At 39.2% G+C, this 23,040-nt stretch overlaps 1 protein-coding gene and 1 long non-coding RNA gene across 2 annotated transcripts; both read right to left on the bottom strand.

Annotated features, from left to right (window-relative positions):
- Window positions 1-7,962: 7,962 nt before the first annotated feature.
- Window positions 7,963-8,652, bottom strand: LOC145051366 (NAD-dependent malic enzyme 59 kDa isoform, mitochondrial-like). The gene is made up of 3 exons (XM_078999390.1): window positions 8,501-8,652; window positions 8,210-8,316; window positions 7,963-8,111 (listed from the first exon to the last, which is right to left on the bottom strand). The coding sequence occupies exons 1-3, from the start codon at window positions 8,519-8,521 to the stop codon at window positions 8,012-8,014; spliced, it is 228 nt and encodes a 75-aa protein (XP_078855516.1). The 5' UTR covers window positions 8,522-8,652; the 3' UTR covers window positions 7,963-8,011.
- A 111-nt stretch (window positions 8,653-8,763) lies between these two features.
- On the bottom strand, window positions 8,764-9,516 carry LOC145051365 (uncharacterized). The gene is made up of 3 exons (XR_013683573.1): window positions 9,388-9,516; window positions 8,888-8,948; window positions 8,764-8,777 (listed from the first exon to the last, which is right to left on the bottom strand). It is a non-coding gene; the product is annotated as an uncharacterized LOC145051365 (long non-coding RNA).
- Window positions 9,517-23,040: the final 13,524 nt, after the last annotated feature.

The following is a 23,040-nucleotide window of genomic DNA, read 5'->3' as shown; positions in this document are numbered from 1 at the left end:
TATTTGTTGTTATGTTATTGCTTTGATATGTTTGCATCCTGGTAGCTAGGATGATATATGTTAGAGACTTGGTTAGGGTTGGTTCCCCGATATGTAGAGTGATGCTATGCTAGTGACCGGTTAGGTCGGTATCCTGGTTAGGATGATGATATGTTATGCGATCTATTTGATCGGCTTGTTGACTGTGAATTCTTATATGATTGTATGTTTATGTGCACATGGTTGTTTGGACTGGAGTTGGGGTGAGGCGGGTCCTGCTTTGTGTTGTAGGCCAAGATACCTAGGGCGGACCGGTTGTCCCGAAGGCTCAGAGAGCGGTCCGGATAGGCTGTAGGCCCCAAGAGGGCGGACCAGACGTGTCGAGGCTCGGAGAGTGGACCAGGCCGACTGAAGGCCCGGTGCGGGCGGACCAGTCATACTGTAGACTCGGAGAGTGGACCAGGTGGATTGAAGGCCCGGTGCGGGCGGACCAATCACACTGCAGACTCGATGTATATGGCTAGATTCGGAGGGTGGACCAGGTGGACTGTTGGCCGGTGCGGCGGACCAGTCACCCAGTAGACCCGAAGTGCATGGTTGTTCTGTGATCGGATATAATATGGCATGTTATGCGTGTATGTATATGTGGTAGATATTTTAGGGATATCTCACTAAGCTCTCGGGCTTACAGTTGTGGTTTAATGTTTTTCAGGTTCTTCAGGAGACCGTGGCAAGGCGAAGGCGTGATCGTACCGCTCCTCATGTTTATGTTGTGATGTGATTCTAGGAATACTCTAAATAAATTGTATTGAAAACCTTTTTGTAATAATTTAATGAAATCAGGTTGTTTTTGAAAAATTTAAATTGGTTGGAATTTTTCGGTCGTTACAGAACAGTTCCTGTACTTTTAATTAATCCATTTAATCTCAAAATTACAATTAATTTCTAATTAATTATTAAATAAATAATATGATTTCTAATTAATATATTATTTTCATAACACATTAATAAACTATCTACTTAATTTATTATTCAGATGATAATTTAATCTATCTCTCTAGTATCATCCTGTCCAATTGCTAGGTTTGTGAGGGTAACTCAAAACGACTGTGCTACTATCAATTCAATAATATACCAATTTTAGTTATGGGCTTGGACACCCGATCCAATAGTTATGCACTCATGTTTGTGCATTTACTAAAACAACATTCAAAATAATTCATTATAATATTTCTCAAAGTACAATGTTGTAATAGGATGTGATACAAGAAATTGATATTAAAATTAGTCTCTTACCGAGTTATGCCTGGTTCTCGAAGTCTTTGCCAATTAAACTCATAAGTAGTTTTACGCTCATAATTTCAATGTGATTGTTCGAAACAAACTCATTCATACTCCAAAACTGAAAAAAAAAATAAACAAATTACATAAATATATACAAACAAAATAGAACGTTGATATTAAAATATATTCAAAACACTTACTGTTATTTCAAATTTATGTTAAATGGTCTAAAAAAAATAGAAGCATATGTTTAATAACAATAAAACCATATGCTCAAACTTTCTCTTTATTTGTTACACTCTATTAATTCACAATTAATTATTTCAAACACCATAAAATAAATTGATAAAAAAAACAGAAATATAGGCCATACCATTGCATGCATCCATGTTATTTATTTAAGGAAAATCATTCAATAATAGTGGCAAGGGGGTAGTTTTTGATATTACAAGAGTATATTAAAGAATCAAGAATATAGGCAATTCTGGTCTCACAACAAAGGATAAAAAGTGGCGATGTTTCCTACAAAACAAAAATTGTAAAACAATTAAGCAACTTTATGTTTAGTGTGTGTATGTATTTGTATGTATTATGGAAAAATATATATCTTACTCCTTTATATATGGTGCAAGAAAATATTATCTCTTTGCATGAAACAAAAATACTTCTTTGATGTGTTTTATCACGCACGCCTTATTTCTTTGGCACTCCATATCAATAATGTAGTTTGAATCAATGAAAACGCATTGGGAATTGTTCGGCACCCCATACAAAACATATTATAAAATGTTATTAAATTAAATGATATTGTAAAAAATTAACATAATAATAACAACTTACATTCCAACTCAACAAATTATGCTTATATCAAGCCATTCGTTTAAAATAGTTGTAAAACCGACACAAATGGGACTGCAAAATGAACCCTGTTTGGATACAACCCTTGAGGTGATCAAATTTGAATAAAAAAGTCATCCCAAAAGTATAGGGATATTTGATGAACAACGCTTTTATACTCAGTACCTTTATTCGTAACTAGTTTAATGACAATTCCACTTCTTGATCAATAAATTTGGGTTCAAAGTTGGGTTTGGGTACATGTACGGGTACGGGTTTGAGTTTGGGTACTCGTTCGGGGTTGATTTTGGGTTGAGGTTTGAAGTTATTGAAACGTCCAAAAAATACGCTCCAAAAATTTCGTTTTGGAACTTAATATAAAACCACAAATCATCCATACTCATAAAGAAAATCAAGTATCATGTATCTCAAAACATCATGTCAAGAACTGTATCGAAAACATATAAGAAAATATCAAAGTCTACAACAATCCCAGACTGAAATTGTAGTGTGTGCCATGCGATCATCCCGACCCCTTCCCCTTGATAGAGGAAGTACCTGAAACCAAAATTGAAAATTGTAAACAAGAAGCTTAGTAAATTCCCCCAAACTACCACATACCATACACATAACATATAACATATATTGGGCGCCGCCCGTGCTACATCGAGTCTAGTTCGGCGTCGGCTTTCCTGGCATCAGGCCCCGCCGGCATCAAACCCTATTTGGCATCGGGCCCCGCCTGACATCAAGCAGATCTCGGCATACATATGAACATATCAACTAATATATAAATAACACATATACTACCATGTAAACATTCCTCGGGCCTCGCCCGACATCGGACCAAGATCCGGAAGCATGTTACCATTCCCTGGGAACCGCCCCGACATCGGACCGGAGTCTAGAAACATACTATCATAGATACTAACTAAGCATTCCTCGGGCTTGCCTCGGCATCAGACTGGAGTCTGAAACTCCTAACACATAACAAATACATGCAAGAATCACGAAGACATCAAGCATACAGGCATACAAGCATTCCTCGGGACCTCTTCGACATCGGATCGAGATCCGGAAAAACATATAACTTTAAATCGGGCCACGTCCGACATCAGAGTATAATCTGGAACTAATACTAACTTAAACGGGTATGCCTTGGTGCCTTCGACCCATTCCTTCTAAAGGAAGACTCACCTTGCAAAGTTGTCTGTGAAATCTCGTGGCGAGGAAAATCTAATAGCTGCTCCAACGTCTCCAGGCTCAAAATCACAATAACACTTAATCAAAATCTGATAATCCTACTTAGGGTAAAATGACCATTTTACCCCTGGTCAAAGTCAAAGTCAAGGTCAACTCCCAGTCAACCCAACTCGTCGAGTTATCTCCCAACTCGACGAGTCCCTATAATGCTTAAACTTATGGTCGACTGAGTCAACTCGTCAAGTCCCTTTACAGACTCGTCGAGTTCTTTCTGTCATAATAGTCGGGACAGCACGCTTTAAGTCGTCGAGTCCTTCCCTGGACTCGCTGAGTTCCCCGTCTGATTAAGCCATCCCAATGGATTAAGCTCCTACCTTTCAAATCAATGCTCCAAAGTTCATCTACATACTGGGAAAACACTCTTAAGGGTAAAGTTTCCAACTTTACCCGTCCTTAGTCCTTCTTAATGGGTTTAACCCAAACCCTAACTTCATTAAGACATAATTCTTGGTCCACAAGCCATAACACCTTAAACCAAGGCACAATATACTAGATCTAGGCTCTTATCATCTGTTGGACACGTAAAATACCGAGCTTTCCTTTCGTGCATGGTCTTTTAGGGCTAAAAAGGCCATGTTCTTGCATACAAGCTTGCATGGGGCTTCCATGGTCATAAAGTTTGCACCTTTGTGCCATGGAAACCTTCCTAAACCCCAAATCTGAGATGTAAGTCATGTGGGACGTCCCAATTCCAAGGACCGAGGTTCTTACACCAAAACCTTCATAAAATGGACACAAATATATCTAAGAGAAGAATAATCAAGCTAGAGACTTGATTATGTAGCAAATGGAGTGTAGTTCTTGGATCTATTTCTTCCCATTTGAGCCTTCTATCTTGTTTTCTTTCACAAGCTTCAAAAGGCACAAATAACACTCAAAATGACAAGAAATAGATCAAAATCACTCAAGGTGGATTAGGGTTTCGAGATTAGGGTTTGGAGGTGATAAAGGCTAGGGTGGAGGCCAGATATGATGTTTAAATAGGGTGCAAACTCTAAAGATTAGGGTTTCCTCCTAATAGACCTACTCGTCGAGTCAATGCTTCGACTCGTCAAGTAGACCACTTAAACCCCGCGTCCAAGCTGACATCTACTCGACGAGTTAGGGCTACCAACTCGTCGATAGCTCTTACAAAATGAATAATTTAATAGATTAAATGCGTACCAGGAATGGGGCATTACAATTATCCCCCACTTATATGATACTTCGTCCTAGAAGTCTGCTACATCTGGAAAAAAAAAACTCTGGGTAGTGCTCCCCCATCTCCTCCTTGGGCTCCCATGTCTACTTTGAACCCTTACGGTGCTGCAACTGCACCTTCACTAACTCAACCCTCTTGTTCCTTAACTCCTTATCTTACGATCCAGAATCGCCACTGGTCTCTCAATGTAGTTCAGGTTGTTATCAACTAAATATCCTCAAGGGATACCACTGCTGAATCATCCACCAAGCACTTCCATAGCTGGGGAACATGGAAAGTGTTGTGGATCTTGCTGAGGTCAGCGGGAAGATCTAGTTTGTACGCTACCTTGCCCACCCGGGCTATGACTCGGAAGGGGCCGATGTACCTGGGGCCTAGCTTGCCCTGTTTCCGGAATCATATGACACCCTTCCAGGACGACAACTTCAGGAGAACCATGTCTCCCTCCCGAAACTACAAGTCTGAATGCTACTTGTCGGTGTAACTCTTCTGCCGACTCTGAGCAGTCTGGAGCCTGCTCTGAACCTGCTGGATCCGCTCGGTGGTCTTGAGTACTACCTTTGTACTCCCCAAGACCCTCTAACCGACCTCATCCCAACAAATTAGGGTCCTGCACTTCCTATCGTAGAGCATCTCGAAGGGAGGCCGGTCTATACTGGTGCGGTAACTATTGTTATACGAAAACTCTGCCAACGAAAGATACGTATCCCAACTGCCACCGAAATCCAAAACACATGCTCGAAGCATGTCCTCGAGAGTCTAAATCGTCCTCTCGCTTTGTCCGTCCATCTGGGGGTGGAAAGTGGTGCTGAAATGGAGACGAGTACCCATCTCGTCGTGGAACCGCTTCCAAAATCTGGAAGTAAAATAGACATCTCGGTCTGACACCACTAAGACAGACACTCCATGTCGTGCCACTACTTCTCGCACGTAAACCTCGACCAACTTCTCAGTTGAGATGCTCTCCTGGATTAGGATAAATTGAGCAATCTTTGTCAACCGATCCACTATGACCCATATTGAATCGACCCTACACTGCGGTCCTGGGAAGCTTAGTGATAAAATCCATAGTAATGTCCTCCCACTTCCACACGGGGATGTATAATGATTGCATCTTGCCGTGAGACCTCTGGTGCTCTGCCTTGACCTTCCTGCAGGTCAGGCATCTCTCCACGTTCCAAGCTACATCCCGCTTCATGAAGGGCCACCAGTAATTGGGTCGAAAATCTTTGTACATCTTCGTCACCCTGGGATGGATGCAGAACCTGGACTTGTGGGCCTCATCCATCAATATTTTTCATACTCCACCCTAGTACGGCACCCAAACCCTCCCATGCAGGGTCAATAATCCATAGTTGTCATAATCAAAGGAGGCCACCTGGCCTATGATCCGCTCGCACTTCCGGCGCTCCTCCTTCAGGCCCTCGACCTGTGCCTCACGGAACTGCTCCAGCAATGGAGTAATCACTGTCATCCTCAGACAAATGTCTCGGATTTGGGCCGTTACCGCCTTGCGGCTTTGAGCGTTGGCCACTACGTTGGCCTTGCCCAGGTGGTAAAGGATCTCACAATCATAGTCGTTCACCACATCTAACCACTAACCACTACTAGAAAAAAGGCCTTTTACGACGCTCATTGCGCGTCATAAAACGCTCAGACGACGCGCAAATGCGTGTCAAGGAAGGCCCTGTCATAAAGAGAGACGACGCGCTTTTGCGCGTCGTCTATAGACGACGCGCATTTACGACGCTCATTTACGACGCGCAATTACGACGCGCGTTTACGACACGCAATGCGTATCAAGGAAGGCCCTGTCATAAAGGAAGACGACACGCATTCGCGTGTCGTAACCTTACGACGCGCGTGTTAATGACACGCAATGCGTATCAAGAAAGCCCCTGTCAAGAAAGGCCATGTCATAAATGAAGATGACACACATTTTTGCGTATCGTAAATTTAAATGTTTAAAAAAAGTATATATTTATTAATTTTTATATTAAATTTGCATTTAATTTCTCGTAATAGAAATAAAATACTTTTTTGATAGATTTACTAATTTTCAAATTAAATAACACATTAAAAGTCTCATAATACAAAATAAAATACCATAAACAATAAAGATAATTCATTGCACTAAGGACCATTTTAACAAAAGAATATAACATTATATACCATAAGTACCCTCAAGTAATCAATCTCTTACAATGTTACTAAAAATACCCTCAAGTAATCAATGTCTTACAAAGTTAAGAGACTTAGATACTCAGTTGGTATGTAATATGGCACTAAGAAGCCCAAAAATTGTTTGTGTTTTTCCTGTTCCTGGTGGATCCTACATGGACAAAAGGTAAAGAAGCTGTTGCATCAAACCAATCAAGAAACAAAATATAGACCTTTTAGTTTATGTTTCTTGTTTACTTAACAAAAACAAGACTTAATCAAGAAAAAAAAATATAGACCTGTCCCTAACCTTCTGTGCTGTGGAAAAAGCTAATCCAACCAAACCTCTTATCCTACCAACCTCTTTCTCAACTGCATCCTTCAACTTAGCATCAACCTGAAACCAAACTCATTTTATACATTAACCAATTATAAAACACTTCATATTAATATCTGAAAATTTTAACTAATGACAAAAATAAGAGGTTATTGGAATCGGAATAGGTGATTCCATCTTTGTACTACTTTTGGAATTCACTTCATTTTGCTTTAAGATTCTTGATGTCTGAAACAAATTATAACCACACAATGCAAAAATATAAAAGTCAAAAGTCAAAAAAAGAAGACTTCACATAAAAAAAATACCCATAGACTATCATTGCAAAAAAGACGAGCTTCACATAAAAAAAATACCCATAGACTACCTTGATTTAAGAGGAAACAGAAATAAGTGGTTAATAATGTGTGGCCCAACAGAAGCTTCACGGTTTCTATCAGCAAAAAAGTACAGAAAATTATACAGTACTTATTAAACCAAAAAAAGAATACATACATGCTCATTGAAAACACCTCCAACTCCAGATAAACCAAGAAGAACATGAGGTTTGACCTTTTTGACCTGCAAAACACCATAAAATTGGCATCCCCATTTGCAAAGTATATAACTTTTTTTTTTCTTTTCAAAAAAGTTTTTCATATAATTAACTAAAAAAAACACAATTATTCCAAAAATAGATGTAACGTACCACTTCAAGATGATCAGATCCCTCATGGAGACCTAAACTTTCAACCTCTCCAATATCTTTGGCAAATGGTGCAGCTGCTGAGTCAATACAACCTCTCTCCTTTGTGATCAAACCTTGCATCCAAAAAAATTTTAAAACTTTATATTCATAATAGCAATGCACTTACGTTTCCCCTTTTTATTTTCTATTCAAACTATTAGTTCACTGAAAAATAATAGAAACAGAATAAGATGGTAAGTTGGACGAGGGCATTTTCGTAAAATCATACGTCTTTATCAAGTAGGAAAAATTGAGGTTTTGCTTCTGATCCTGCCATCCTTGCAGCCGCCTGATAGGCCACTTTAAGAACACCAAGCCCTGCACTGAAAACCATACAGAATGTAAGTTAAAGTTCATAATATATATATATATATATATATATATATATATATATATAAGGAGAAATGAGGGTGTGAAGTACCTTCCAGCACCAACAACGACAATTTTTTGGTTTGCAAAGTCTGATAAAGGGCGACCTTGTGCCCTAACAGTTCCAAGTAATCCAGCCAATGCAACACCAGCAGTTCCCTGCAAAGAAGAACAAGTGGAGGAATCACCCATTCCATTCCATCATTCCATCAGGCAAAACAAACATGAATTTTTTTTTTCGTTCCGGTGGAATGAACCATTCCATTCCTTCCTTGACTCCATCATACCAAACAATAACTTGATGTTTCAAATCAAGGAGCATAAGCATTAGACAGATTCTAACCTGTATGTCATCATTGAACATGCAGATCTTCTTCCGGTATCTTTCAAGAGTTTCAAAAGCCCACTTGAATTGAAAGTCTTCAAACTAATTTAACATGGACAATCATAAAAGATTTCATATAAATTCAACATACATAAAAAACCAAACATTTGAAAGCTTTTAAAAAAATGAACTTGGACAATAGCCTTTGGCCAACGTGCATGAAGAGCTTCCATTAATTCATCCACTATCGATATATATTCATCCCCTTCTAATCTAGGTTGCCGTAGTCCTATATCTGTCAAAGTAAATATAGTTAAAAAAGAAATCATTTAATTAAAATAATATTAACTTGTGGGTAAAGTTAAAGATGCTATACAATGAGTTTGTGTACACTTATCCACTTACAAAGGGGATTATCTAGTAGCTGTTGATTGTTAGTTCCAACATCAAGCATGATAGGAAGGATCTGCAATGCAGACCAAATGTATTAGTGAGAATGTACACCACGTTTTCGTTTGGTTCATAGAATATTATTTGAGGGGATGAATCCATTAAAAGGAATTGTAATTTGTCACATGTTTAGTTGACAAAAACTGGAATGGAATGGAATTCAATTTCATTCTTTTGCTTGGTTCATATATAAATGAAACTTTTTTTTTAATGTTTACTTACTGAAATATATATCAAATGAAAGAAATGGGATTGAATTCCATCCATTTGGCAACCAAAAAGTTCTCATAATGGAATCTTATATTCCTAATCTGTCCAATTTCATTCACAAACCAAACACTCCATTAAACATCTTATAATTTCTTTTCACACGGGAGTGTCAAAGGGAATGTGTTTGATCAAGTAGTATAGCATATAAATTGAAGTTGTGATTTAAAAAAAAAAAAGAAGCATACTCTTTGAGGATTGATACCAGCAGCAGCAACATACATATCGAGCTTTCCAATAGGTATGGCCATTCCCTGAACCCCAAGATCACCAAGCCCAAGAATACGGCTGCCATCTGTAAGAACTACCATGTCTACTTGAAATTTTTACAATAATTTACTTATATCTAAATTGGTTTATGAATAAAAATAATTAGAATGAAAATGCTTGATGTAACAAGTTATGACAGTTTAGCACATTCTTTGTATACAGAGAGCATATTGTGAAAAAACTTTATGTTTTAATTAATAATATAATAAGAGCCAATACCTACAAAATTCACACAAAGGGTTTTTGATTAATTCACAAAATTTGTTACAAGTTTGATTAATCAGTTTATTTTATTTTTAAAGTAACAAAAACAAATAAATAAATAAAACTCACCGAAACAGTCCATGATGATATAGCTGGAAAAAAAGATGTCCACCATTCACAAAGTCCAAACCGAGGTAAAGTCGATATTTTGTCTGAAGATTAAAAGAGTGAGCATAGACAGATACAAAAAGGGTAGTTTTGGAATTTAGAAAAAAAAAAGTACCTGGAAAGAGTAACGAAGCTGGACAATAAAGGGATGATCAATCTTTGTCAAGATATCTCTCTCTACTTTCATATACTCAACATGATTTTTCTCCACAATCTTATCTTTTCTCACAACTTTCATTGCATATATTTCCAAACTATCTCTCTTTCTCACTTGATACACTTTACCAAAAGCCCCTTGCCCCACAACTTTCATGACTTCAAAATCTTCAAGCCCTATGGTTTTCACCTTACAACCATTTTAGAATCTTCTTCTTCAATCTCTTTATCTATCACATCACTGAAATCCTCCATTGATTCATCCGTTTTACATATGGTTAACTTCCTTAGATTCAGCAAGTGGCTTACACATGGCGTGGGACCCACTAAAGAATGTGAACGGCTGTAAATGACCACAGGGTCATCGCTTGGAATTTCAGAATTGCCAGCTGGCAGTGGGAGAGGACCAAATGTATCAGAAAAGTCCAATTCAAGAGTATCTGATGTTTCATTGGGAGGGTTTTTTGGGAATTGGAAATAGTTCTTGGAGGATTTGAATGGCTTGTTTTCAATTAAAGCAGTTAATTGAGAAGAAACCATTGTGGAAATTGGAAAACAGAAAGGAGTGTTTTGTTTGCGTTTGTATTAGTATTACAGACTATGGATGGAAAGATACTAAGATTCGAGCTGATGAAAGGCTTCTACCAATGGCTTTAATTAGAAGGAAGTTCAAGTAAACAATTGGATTTTCAAAGAAATTTGAGAGAATGCTGATTTATGTGTGTGTTGGAATCACCAAAAAAGATTCATGGAAAGCATTAAATCTAAGAAAGAATACGACCTGTGAGGTTCAAGAAAACCCCATCCGTTTACCTTCAATCACCAAAGACCACCACTTGTTCATTCTTCTTCCTTCGATCTGTCCAAACCCCAAAGGTCCTCCGATTTCTACCGATGACGGAGTCTAAGAAGCCAAGGAAGGCTCACCGGGAACCAATAATTTCCTCCTCCTCCTCATGAATAGATCGATCATCCTGATCTACCAGCCATTACTTGTCCTACTCCATCGGACTAGTTGAGTCCCCTCCCTACATGTAATCTGCTGGCGACAAGGAAGAACAGCCAAGGAGACCACCGGAGCACCTCCCCCCCAAGCTGTGGCAGACAAGAGAAGCGTCGCTGCTTCTCCCTTCTCTTTTTGTCAAATCGATCCCGCACCAGAGGTGCTTCCCCTTTCTCGATTGATTTCCATCATCGACCACCATGGCTGCTTGCGTTCCCATCTTCCTTTCTCGATAGATGAACCACGACCACCGGACCAAAACTCCCGCTACCTTCGTCATTCTAATTCCCCTTTTTCTTTTTATCTGTGGGGAATAAGAAACAAACGAGAATTAATATTTGGATTCTAATATTGAGACTTGAGAGTATAATACTTAATTAGGGCTTTTTCTGAAAATTTCAACATCGAGTGGGGAATAAGAAAACTATTGGCGAGTATTCTCAATAACAGCAGAGAGATGAAGAAGGTGAAATTACAGGAACGATGAAGTAGATGAATGGAAATCAGAAGCCCTTTTTCTTGATTGAGATGATGAAGTCGAGAGATGGAGATGAAATCGTAACCTTCGATCTTTGATTGAGAAGTTGCACAACAGTGTGAGGAGAATGAAAGATGCGTGAAAATGCTTAGGGCAGGGAGGGTAGTGGGCTTTTCTAATTTTTTGGCTTTTCTTTTCCCGCTTGTAACTAAGGAACGCGCGTTCATTAAAATTATAAAGCGACACATATAGAGGGCGCACATTTAAGGTACAGCGCCCTCCGTGTTTTTAATTTTTTTTCTTTTGACACTAATTTAAAGGCACGCAATAATGCGTGACCTAAATCCTTAAATTTTCTGAAGAGATGACACTTTTTTAACGTCACTCTCCATTGCGTAACATAAATCAATGAGTGACGTGGTTTGCGCGTCGTAAAAGGCTATTTTTCTTGTAGTGAACGTTGCTTCATGTTCAAATTTGGTTGATCCATGAGGTACCTCAAACTCTTGTGGTATGTGTAAATGGTACAACGGACCCCATAGAGGTAGTGTCGCCAAATATTGAGGGCGAATATGACAACCCCTAACTCTAAATCGTGTGTCGGATAGTTAGCCTCGTGAGGCTTCGGCTGTCTTGAGGCATAAGCTATCACATGACCTCGCTGCATCAACACAACTCCCATGCCTGTGATCGAAGCATCATAGTAGACTATGAAGTCATATACACCCTCTGGCAAAGTGAGAATCGGTGTCTCGCATAACTGCTGCCTGAGCGTCTCAAAGGCTGCCTGCTGCTCAGGTCCATAGCGAAAAACCACCGACTTCTTGGTCAGTCGGGTCAACGGAACTGCAATATTGGAGAAGTCCTGAATAAATCTCCTGTAATACCCTGCCAGACCCAGGAAACTTCGAATCTCAGTTGGAGACCTCAGAATCTCCCACTACATCACAACCTCTATCATGGCCGGATCGACTAGAATACCCTTCTGGTTGACAAGATGCCCAACGAATTGCACCTCGCGCAACCAGAACTCATAGTTGGAGAACTTCGCATAAAGTATCTCCTTCCTCAGTGTCTCCAGTACCTCCCTCAGGTGCTCCTCATGCTTCTCCTGAGTCTTGGAGTAAACCAAGATGTCATCAATGAAAACTATTACAGACCGATCCAGCATTGGTCTGCACACTCGGTTCATGAGGTCCATGAACACGGCTGAAGCATTGGTGAGCCCAAACGACATCACCATGAACTCATAATGACCATAGCGAGTCCTAAAAGTTGTCTTCTGCACATCATCATCCCTAACTCGCATCTGGTGATACCCTGACCATAGATCAATCCTGGAGAACCAAGATGCTCCCTGAAGCTAGTCAAACAAATCGTCTATCCTCGGAAGTGGGTAACGGTTCTTCACTGTTACCTTGTTCAGCTCCCAGCAGTCTATGTACATGCGATGTGACCCGTCCTACTTCTTCACAAATAGGATCAGGGCTCCCCATGGCAAACTACTAGGTCTGATAAAACCCTTGTCTAGCAGCTCTTGCAGCTGCGTAGACAACTCATGTATCTCGGTAGGAGCCAAACGATATGGTGCCTTGGAGATCGGAGTCACACCAAGGACCAAGTCAATCCTAAACTCAACCTGTCTCTCTAGAGGTACCCCAGGAAAATCCTTAGGGAATACGTATGGGTACTCTCGCACTACCGGTACATCATCAACTGTTGCCTTACCCTTATCACGGGTATCCATGACATAGGCAACGTATCCGGCGCAACCCTGCTGAAGGTGGCGTCTCGCCCTCGCTGCTGAACAGAGAATCGTCCCGCGTTGTGGCCTCTCGCCCTGAATCACTAGCTCTCCCCCACTAGGAGTACGAACCATCACTAGATTCCACTCACAATCAATCACTGCCCCATTGGGGCTCAACCAATCCATACCCACTATAACCTTATTCCCACACAGGGGAATAGGAACCAGGTCTACTGAAAACTGCTGCTCGAATAGTTGTAGTGTGCATCCTATGTGAACCCTCATGACCCTGACAGTCTTGTCATCTGCTATCTCCATATCTAGTGGGCAACCCAGCTCCCCTGGAGCTCCTACAAATTGCTTGTTGAGCGCGAGCGACACAAAAGATCGGGTGACACCCAAATCAAACAGTACCAAAGCTAATATATCATTCACTGGGAACGATCCTATAATAAAACACATAAAACATGAGAGACAATCAAGATAAATAAAGAGATAAGGAGAGAATACATATCAGTCACAACATCGGGAGCCGCACGTGCCTCCTCAGTAGTCAGATGAAAAGCTCTGCTCCTTGTTGTGGGCGCCTTAGCCCTCAGTGTGGCAGGAGTAGGTACCACCACCTGTCCTGCTGCAGCTAAATTCGGGTACTAGGATCGCTTGTGTCCCCTCTGATTGCACTGAAAGCAAATCAGATATGATCATGTCGTAGTGGTAACAGCTGTACAATCGCTACTCATATGACCAGTCCGACCGCACTTAAAGCAGCCTGAACTCCCTGCCTTGCACACCCCCTCGTGCATCTTGTCTCATTTGCCACACCGGCTGCAGCCTTGCTGGCTCCTCGATCTATGATGTGACACCTTGCGCTTCTTGCCCGCACTCACTGTCTGCACCCCCTCGGGTTTCCTCTTCCTCTCCATCTCCAAACCTAGCTCCCTCTCCTGAGCTCTTGTAATCATGTCTTCCAGCGTCTTGCAGCTGGAACGGCTTACAAACTACCGAATGTCACTCCTTATCATCTCATGATATCATGCCTTCTTCATCTCCTCGTCCGCCATGTACTACGGAATAAGAAGGGTCTTCTCCCTAAACTTGGCGGTGATCTCAGTCACCATCTCAGTGGTCTACTGTAAATCCTGGAACTCTCTCGCTAGCTATTGCACCTCAATCACAGGTGAGAACTCGGCCCTGAACCTGGCTGAAAAGTCACTCCACCATCATATCTAAAGCTACATCATCACCAATGGCATGTCCGACCTCCTCCCACCAATCACGTTCTCTGTTATTCAGCAGACAGGAAGCAAGTCGAACCTTGTCCCCCTCGGGACATCTGCTCGTATGGAAAGCATTGGCGACATCATCCAACCATCTGCTGCTAGCAATGGGATCCTTAGCCCCATGGTAATCTAGAGCTCCACATGCTATGAACTCCCTGAAAGTCACCCTACGGGCCCCTAGCATTACCACCATCTCCGCACGGAAAGCACTCAACCTCTCCTCAAGAATATCCAAGATAACCTCCTTGACCATACCAAAGATCACAGGAATTTGGTCCAATATGTTGCGCGTGATATTGGAGGAGACGAACTCCCTAGTCTTCTTGTCTAGCTGCTCAGCTCCAGAGCCTAAGCCTGATCCCTCACTGGCACCTGAACTGCCAACTGCTGGTCTAAGGCATAAAACCACCACTCTGAAAAACACATCATAACAAACATCAGAATACTAAACATAACTTGAGGGATCACATACACTACAAGTTCCCTGGATTCATCTCAGCCTTCCTTGATTTGAGTACGGATCCTCTGCTTTCAATAGTACGGGCCTATACTACCTTCCACATCTATCTATACTTTCCTCAAGAATTGCATTGACTTCACCAAGTCCCTTCTACTACTAATGCTTCACGTGCTACTCTCATCCTAGGCTTGCCCTAGGGTAATCACCGTCCTACTCTCCGCCATCAGCTACATAAGAAGTTCATGTTATCTTCCCCGAACTAGCCTACGAATACTATTACATATCACTAAGACTAGATAATTCTTCGAATGAGAGGTCCTACCTTACAACGATTGGACTCAAACAAGAGCTGTCAAATAGAGCTAGACCTAACCTTCTGAAATTATTTATTCCTTGCAATTTGTAAATTAACATATTTGTCTACTAGTTAGCAAAAGATGGCTAGAACTCCTTAAAGCACAAAGCAAGTAGCATTCGGGAATTGAGTACACATAATCATGCATATACTACTCTGGCTATCATACTGACTGTTATGTACTAGTATGCATTTCTCATAAAGCTGATACACATATAACAGGCACATAAGACATCATCCCTAGATCCTTAGTCCTAATTTAGCATGTTGTCTTCATAAAGCTGATAAACATCACATAAACCTGTATGGGTAATTTGAGAGTACTTACTTGAGCTTGGTTGATTGCATGCACCACACCCTTTTCTCTTTTTCAACGTTCTTTTCTTCTTTCAAAATTCTTTTCTTTTTCTCAAAGTTCTTTTTATAAAAATGATTTTCTTTTGAAAATTTTCATACCAATTCCTTAGTTTGAGTTAAGACACACCCGAGAGTGTGCCCGAATCCCTCAAACCAAGGCTCTAATACCAACTTGAAACGTCCCAAAAATATGGTCCAACAATTTCGTTTTGAAACTTAATATAAAACCACAAATCATCCATAGTCATAAATAAAATCAAGTATCATGTATCTCACAACATCATGTCAAGAACTGTATCGAAAACATATCAGAAAATATCAGAGTCAAAAACAATCTCAGACTGAAACTATGGTGTGTGCCATGCGATCATCCCAGGCCCTTCCCTTGCTAGTGGAAGTACCTGAAACCAAAACTAAAAACTGTAAGCACGAAGCTCAGCGATTTCCCCCAAACTACCACATACCATACACATAACATATAACATATCTTGGGCCCAGACCCTGCTACATCAAGTCTAGCTCAGCATTGGCTTTCCCGACATCGGGCCCCGCCCGGCATCGTACCCTATTCGGCATCGGGCCCCGCCTGGCATCGAGCCCCACCCGACATCGAGCAGATCTCAACATACATATGAACATATCAACTAACATATAACATAACATATATACTACCATGTAAACATTCCTTGGGCCCCGCCCGACATCGGACCAAGATCCGGAAGCATGCTAACATTCCTAGGGGAACCTCCCCAGCATCGGACCAGAGTTCGAAAACATACTATCATACATACTAACTAAGCATTCCTCGGGCTTGCCTCGACATCAGACTGAAGTCTGGAACTCCTAATAGATAACAAAGACATGCAAGAATCACGAAGACATCAAGCATACAGGCATACAAGCATTCCTCGGGACCTCCCCGACATCGGATCGAGATCCGGAAAAACATATAACTTTACATCGGGCCACGTCCGACATCAGACTATAATCCGGAACTAATACTAACTTAAATGGGCTGGCCTTGGTGCCTTCGACCCATTCCTACTAAAGGAAGACTCACCTTGCAAAGCTGTCTATGAAATCTCTCGGTAAGGAAAATCTGATAACTGCTCCAACGTCTCTCGGCTATCAAAATCACAATAACACTTAATCAAAATCTGATAATCCTCCTTAGGGTAAAATGACCATTTTACCCCTGGTCAAAGTCAAAGTCAAGGTCAACTCCCAGTCAACCCATCTCGTCGAGTTATCTCCCAACCAGGCGAGTCCCTGTAATGCTTAAACTCGTGGTCGACTAAGTCAACTCGTCAAGTCCCTTTACAGACTCGTCGAGTTCTTTCTGTCATAATAATCGGGACAACGCGCTTTAAGTCGTCGAGTCCTTCCCTGAACTCGCCGAGTTCCCTTGTCCGATTAAGCCATCCCAATGGATTAAGCTCCTACCTTTCAGATCAATTCTCCAAAGTTCATTTACATACTGGGAAAACACTCTTAAGGGTAAAGTTTCTAACTCTACCCGTCCTTAGTCCTTCTTAATGGGTTTAACCCAAACCCTAACTTCATTAAGACATAATTCTTGGTCCACAAGCCATAACACCTTAAACCAAGGCACAATATACTAGATCTAGGCTCTTATCATTTGTTGGACACGTAAAATCCCAAGCTTTCCTTTCATGCATGGTCTTTTAGGGCTAAAAAGGCCATGTTCTTGCATACAAGCTTGCATGGGGCTTCCATGGTCATAAAGTTTGCACCTTTATGCCATGGAACCCTTCCTAAACCCCAGATCTGAGATATAAGTCACTTAGGACGTCCCAATCCTAAGGACCAATGTTCTTACACCGAAACCTTCATAAAATGGACAAAAATAGATCTAAGAGAAGAATGATCAAGTTAGAGACTTGATTATGTAGCAAATGGAGTGTAGTTCCTGGATCTACTTCTTCCCTTTTGATCCTTCTATCTTCTTCTTCCACAATTTTCAAAAGGCACAAATAACACTCAAAATGGCAAGAAATAACTCAAAATCACTCAATGTGGATTAGGGTTTAGAGGTGATAGAGGCTGGGGTGGAGGCCAGATATGATGTTTAAATAGGGTGCAAATCCTAAAGATTAGGGTTTCCTCCTGATGGACCTACTCGTCGAGTCAAGGCTTCAACTCGTCGAGTAGACCACTTAAACCCTGCGTCCAAGTTGGCATCTACTCAACGAGTTAGGGCTACCAACTCGTCGAGTAGCTCTTACAAAATGAATACTTTAATAGATCAAATGCATACTAGGAATGGGGCGTTACGGTTATGTATTGGTTTGGGTACATGTTCGGGGTTACTTTTGGGTTGAGGTATGGGGTTAGGTACGCATATGGGTTTGGGTACAAGTTTGAGTTACTTTTGGGTTGAGGTTCGGGGTAGCTTTTGGGTTGAGATTCGAGGTTGCTTTTGGGCTGAGGTTGATGGTTGCTTTTGGGTTGAGGTTCGGGGTTGCGTACGGGCATGGGTATAGGTATGAGTGAGGGTAGGGGTGAAGGTAAGGGTAAAGGTGAGTGCACGGGCGCATTTGTAGCAAAATGTGATGGAGTGAAACATAATAGCTAACAACAATCATAAAAAAACATTAATATTAGATATTATTATATGCGCACACGCATATATATATATATATATATATATATATATATATATATATATATATATATATATATAAAGATTTTGATGAGTAACAAAATTTGTAAAAACGCCTTGAAAATAGGGATTAAGTTCCATTTGAATTGGGCTTTCATTTTCATCAAACTAAAATAACAAACAAATTTTCATAACATTAAAAATCAAACTAAATTAACAAAAAAAAGTAAGAGTAATTGGGACGACTACCTTTGGACAACAATATGAAGTGGTCGCGATGGCTCTTTGTGGCGAGTAGGGAATCGAGTCCATTCTTGTGCGACTAGGTTATTTGCAGAGTATCTCTTTGTTTGCAAGATAAAATCATATCGTTATATTTAAATAAAAATATACTAAAATAAATTGTAATATGTAAATAAAAATATACATGAGGTGCATATCTTGGCCATTGAACGACGGAATGAATCATATCTTTAACAAACTGAACTTCATAAGTTTTTTGTTATAGTGTGGACATGCAAGTTCTCATATATTTCATTGATTTCATAAACTTGAACTTTAACACAACCATCCTTAATTGATTTCCCATGTATGATCGTTTTTGAGGTTAGTCATGTTGTACCAGAATCCACCATCAATTGCGATTCAACAACCTTGATAAGCAAATCACATGCGGTCCTGATCTACAACCAGACAACATAGATATAAATGAGATATGTATGTTTTAAAATTTCCACAGAATAGAAAATATAAAAAACTAAAAATCTAATATAGCTTTAGTATAATATATTACATGTATATGTAGATAGTAAATACACGGTCCACCAGACCCATAATTGGAGCCACGAAAGGTTGGGCTTGTGTCGACTAATGGTATTGAGCCTATACTATGATCAAGGTTCACATTTTTAAACATTCCACCGTGAACCATAGTAGGACATATAATCCCTTATAACTTAGTTCATGGTTCACATTTTCAAACATTCCACCGTATAACTTACCAAAAATTTGAAATCTTCAATGGCTCTCGCTGGAAGTTCATACAGCTTAGTTTCTTTATTTTAAATAGAACAACTCAACATATACATCCTAGAAAGGACACTTTTGTATACTTTTAAGAAATTTGTATTTTTTTCAAGTTGAGCCCCTATGATATTTTGCTTTTTATCGAAACCCTTCCAGCGACTTCGTCCTAAGTAGGGCTTGAATTTTCTCTTGGAATTGCTTATTTTTGCTTTCTCACTTTTTGACTTCACACAAACTTGTTATTAATCACTTGGTAACATATATATATATATATATATATATATATATATATATATATATATATATATATATATATGTATATATATATATATATATATATATATATATATATATATATATATATATATAATACTAATAATAACAATGGTCATACCAAAATTTAATTTCTAATTTTTGTAAAACGATGGTATTCCAATCACCAGGATCAATAAAAAAATATTTGCCACATGGATTCATGTACATTTTTACATATTTTTTTAACAAGCCTTGATCTAAAATTTATACCGATTTTGATAGCTCTCTTTCTTATATTTAATAGCTCTCTTTCTTATAAACTGTTCTGGAGCATCGCTCTTAATGTACCACATAATCTACAATTTAAAAAAGAATAAGTTAAACACAAAATTAATTAACAAATATTCCATGCGTATTTCTAATAATTAAGTTAAAATATACATACCTTGGATTCCAACCATAGTTTTTTAAAGTATTTATCATCAACTTTATGCATCTCGTTATGAACGTTTAACACCCACATTTATTTTTCTTTTTGACCCAAAATATAAAAATATTGTAAAATTGGTCCTTACGCCATGCGTACTTGGGGCGTAAGCATGTCGTAGCTCATTGAAAAGGGTCGTGTGTTCATGTGAGTATGTTGGGTGTACTCATGAGTATGCTTGGCGTACTTGGCAGGTTAGAAAACCCTAAATTTTAGAGTTAGAGCGCTATTTAAGCATCCTTATCCCTCAAAACCCTTTCCTTCATCAACCTCCATTTCCCAAAAACGTTCCTTGTAAACCCTAGTTCTTTGGTGTGTGATTTTGAGCTTGAAAAAAGTGTGTTCTTGTGCTTGTGAAGGAGTAATAACATAGTAGATCATCTTGGAAGCTCGAGGCAACTTAGATCCAGAAGTATCTCACCTCAAGCATCCCTTAAAGGTATAAAGCTTGGAACTTGATGAATGTTTTCCTTAGATCTTGACAGTTCTTAAGTTTTTATGCATTTTGGTCACATAATCTTGGTATTCATGAGTATGGCTTACTTTAAACCATAAGAGTTGTCCTTTCAGATGTTTTTGAGTGCTAGGAATCATAAAAATGTTGTCTTGGTCCAGTTCTTCCCTCCATGCAAGAGTTATGGTGCTTGGGTTTGTGTTTTAAGTTAGTGTTTTGGTTTTTGGACCACTACTAGCCATGGAAAGTCATAAAGCTGGAAACTTTATGACATATAATGATATTTGGGACTAGATCTAAGCTTTGGATGTGATATCTTAATGTAATAACCACTTAATGATGAAAAGTAGGATCAGGTTGAGTATGTTGGGCGTACCTGGTGGTAGGTTGCGTGTATTGGGATAAGGCCCCGTATTTTGGCCAAGGATCTACTACGCCAAACATAGTGACTGAGTACGCTGGGTGTACTCAGTCTGGGTTGACTACTTTTGACTAGGAATTTGACCAAGTTTAACTTAGGGGTATTTTGGGTAATTTGAGCAGTACCTTTAGATTAGGTCACTGTTTGTGGTATAGGTGACCCGTAGAGTCAACAGTTAGAGTAGTGATCTTTTCAGCTACATTTCAGACTGTGAGGTGAGTTTTCCTCATTGTACTTGTGGGTCGAAGGTACCAATACCAGCCCACTGGATTATGTATCTTGGTATATTAGATTGATGTTATGCTAGCTTTATGATAGACTGGTGAGTTTTTCTTATTGTACTTGTAGGGTAGGATGTACCTGAAGTAGAGTAACACAACTCGACTTTACTATCTCTAAGATTTCTTAGGTATTTTGGGCAGCTTCGGAACCAATGTCCCTTCAATTGGCAATAGAAACAAATGGAATCTTTAGGGTTAACACATGAAACTATCTCAGAATTAGCATTTCTCTTTACCATACTATCAAACTGTTTGACCTTGGCCAACCCCTTTCCATTAGGAAAAGAAATATTTTATGTACCACCATTGTCACCATTGTCAATGTCCATAGAAACTTTGGAATCGAACCTTTTAAGCACCTTTTCTTTAGATGTGCTCTTAAGCATTTTTGCTTTAGTAATAATCAGATCAATTAGGGTCGTGTCAATGTTCATCATGCGAAAGTTCTCAATGAACTATTCATATGACTTTGGAAGCGAAAGAATAACCAAATCAATGGTCTGCTCCCTTGGGAAAATGCCACCTATTATATCCAACTTGTTAGTGTACGATTTCATTTCCATAGCATATGCATACATAGAATTTCCATCTTGATGTCTACATGCCAATAGGTCTTGAGTAGTTTCGTATCTTTCAACTCGAGGAAAATGCGATGATGGGAGACTCAATGGAGGAGGAGATGGAAGAGTTGAAGAAGCATGATGTCCAGTTCCACCATTGAAGAAGAGAAAACACTTTCACCTTGATTAGAAAGTGGAAGATCATTTTTAGAAAGAAGAGGAAAAGTATTTCCAAACGAACGAGGAAGATCATTATTGTCTTGATTTGACATCTATAATGGGAGAAAAGAGAATTCAAGTCAGTTAACTTTAATCCTTAATTATTAACCCATAAATTTTAAATTAAGGCTAGGATCCATATTTTCGATTCGAACTTTGAAGAAAGAAGTCGTAGTCAAATTCGAATCTATTTTACGTGGGTAAGGCTTTTACCAATTTCAATCTTATGAAACTCCAAGATATTTTGAGATTCATTGATTCTTATCAATGTCATGCTTAATCTCAGATTATGCTCTCACTTTTGTGACTGGGAAATCGAGGATTACAAACGAAATGTGAATAACCATACAAACCCACTTGACAACCTTGATATATTTTACAATCTCACATTGATGTACCAGTCACCACACATGCTCCATAAAAAATGATATTTTTCAAGATGTCCATCATAACTCTTTATAGTCCCTATTATTGTGTCAGTTAACCACACACGCTCCCCTAACGACATATAAATCATAATGTGCGATTTAATGCATTAGCATGCATTTTACATTTTCCTAAAGTAACTAGACTAGGATTTTAAAAACAGTTTAGTTACTTTATATCATTGTACTTATTAATGAGATTATGTCCCGTCGAACCCGTTCTGCAAACGACCCTCCACCAAACAAGGGAGCGGTGGGTGACAGTGGACACCCATTTAACAACCATTTTATAAGTCGTTTCCTTATAACCCTCTTATAGTTCAGCTTCATGAATGAGGCATACTAGCGATTCAATCGACTTGTCTTATGCATGTAGTAATTTATCTTATAACACACACACACACACAAATATATATATATATATATATATATATATATATATATATATATATATATATATATATAAGGGTGTATTTTAAAACATTTCAAAATACAAGGTTTAATCTTTTAATTACACCAATTAAACTTTTTAAATTAATTAAATTTAAATCAATTTATGGATTTAACATTTATCTTTTAATTAAACATTTAATTAGATCAATAATAAGATCC

The sequence above is a fragment of the Lactuca serriola genome, chromosome 5 (genome assembly GCF_051521515.1).
Source record: "Lactuca serriola cultivar US96UC23 chromosome 5, Lser_US96UC23_V15, whole genome shotgun sequence".
NCBI lineage: Eukaryota > Viridiplantae > Streptophyta > Magnoliopsida > Asterales > Asteraceae > Lactuca > Lactuca serriola.
Note: the sequence above shows the minus strand (reverse complement) of the source record. Positions and strands in the feature narration are given on the sequence as shown.

What these genes read in the sequence shown, in the direction of transcription:
- LOC145051366 (XM_078999390.1), bottom strand. Translation starts at nt 8,521, where the DNA reads ATGTTCAATGATGACATACAG. An exon ending in TGTTCAATGATGACATACAG is followed by an intron (nt 8,317 to 8,500) that starts GTTAGAATCTGT and finishes TCTTCTTTGCAG; the next exon opens with GGAACTGCTGGTGTTGCATT. An exon ending in GTCGTTGTTGGTGCTGGAAG is followed by an intron (nt 8,112 to 8,209) that starts GTACTTCACACC and finishes TATGGTTTTCAG; the next exon opens with TGCAGGGCTTGGTGTTCTTA.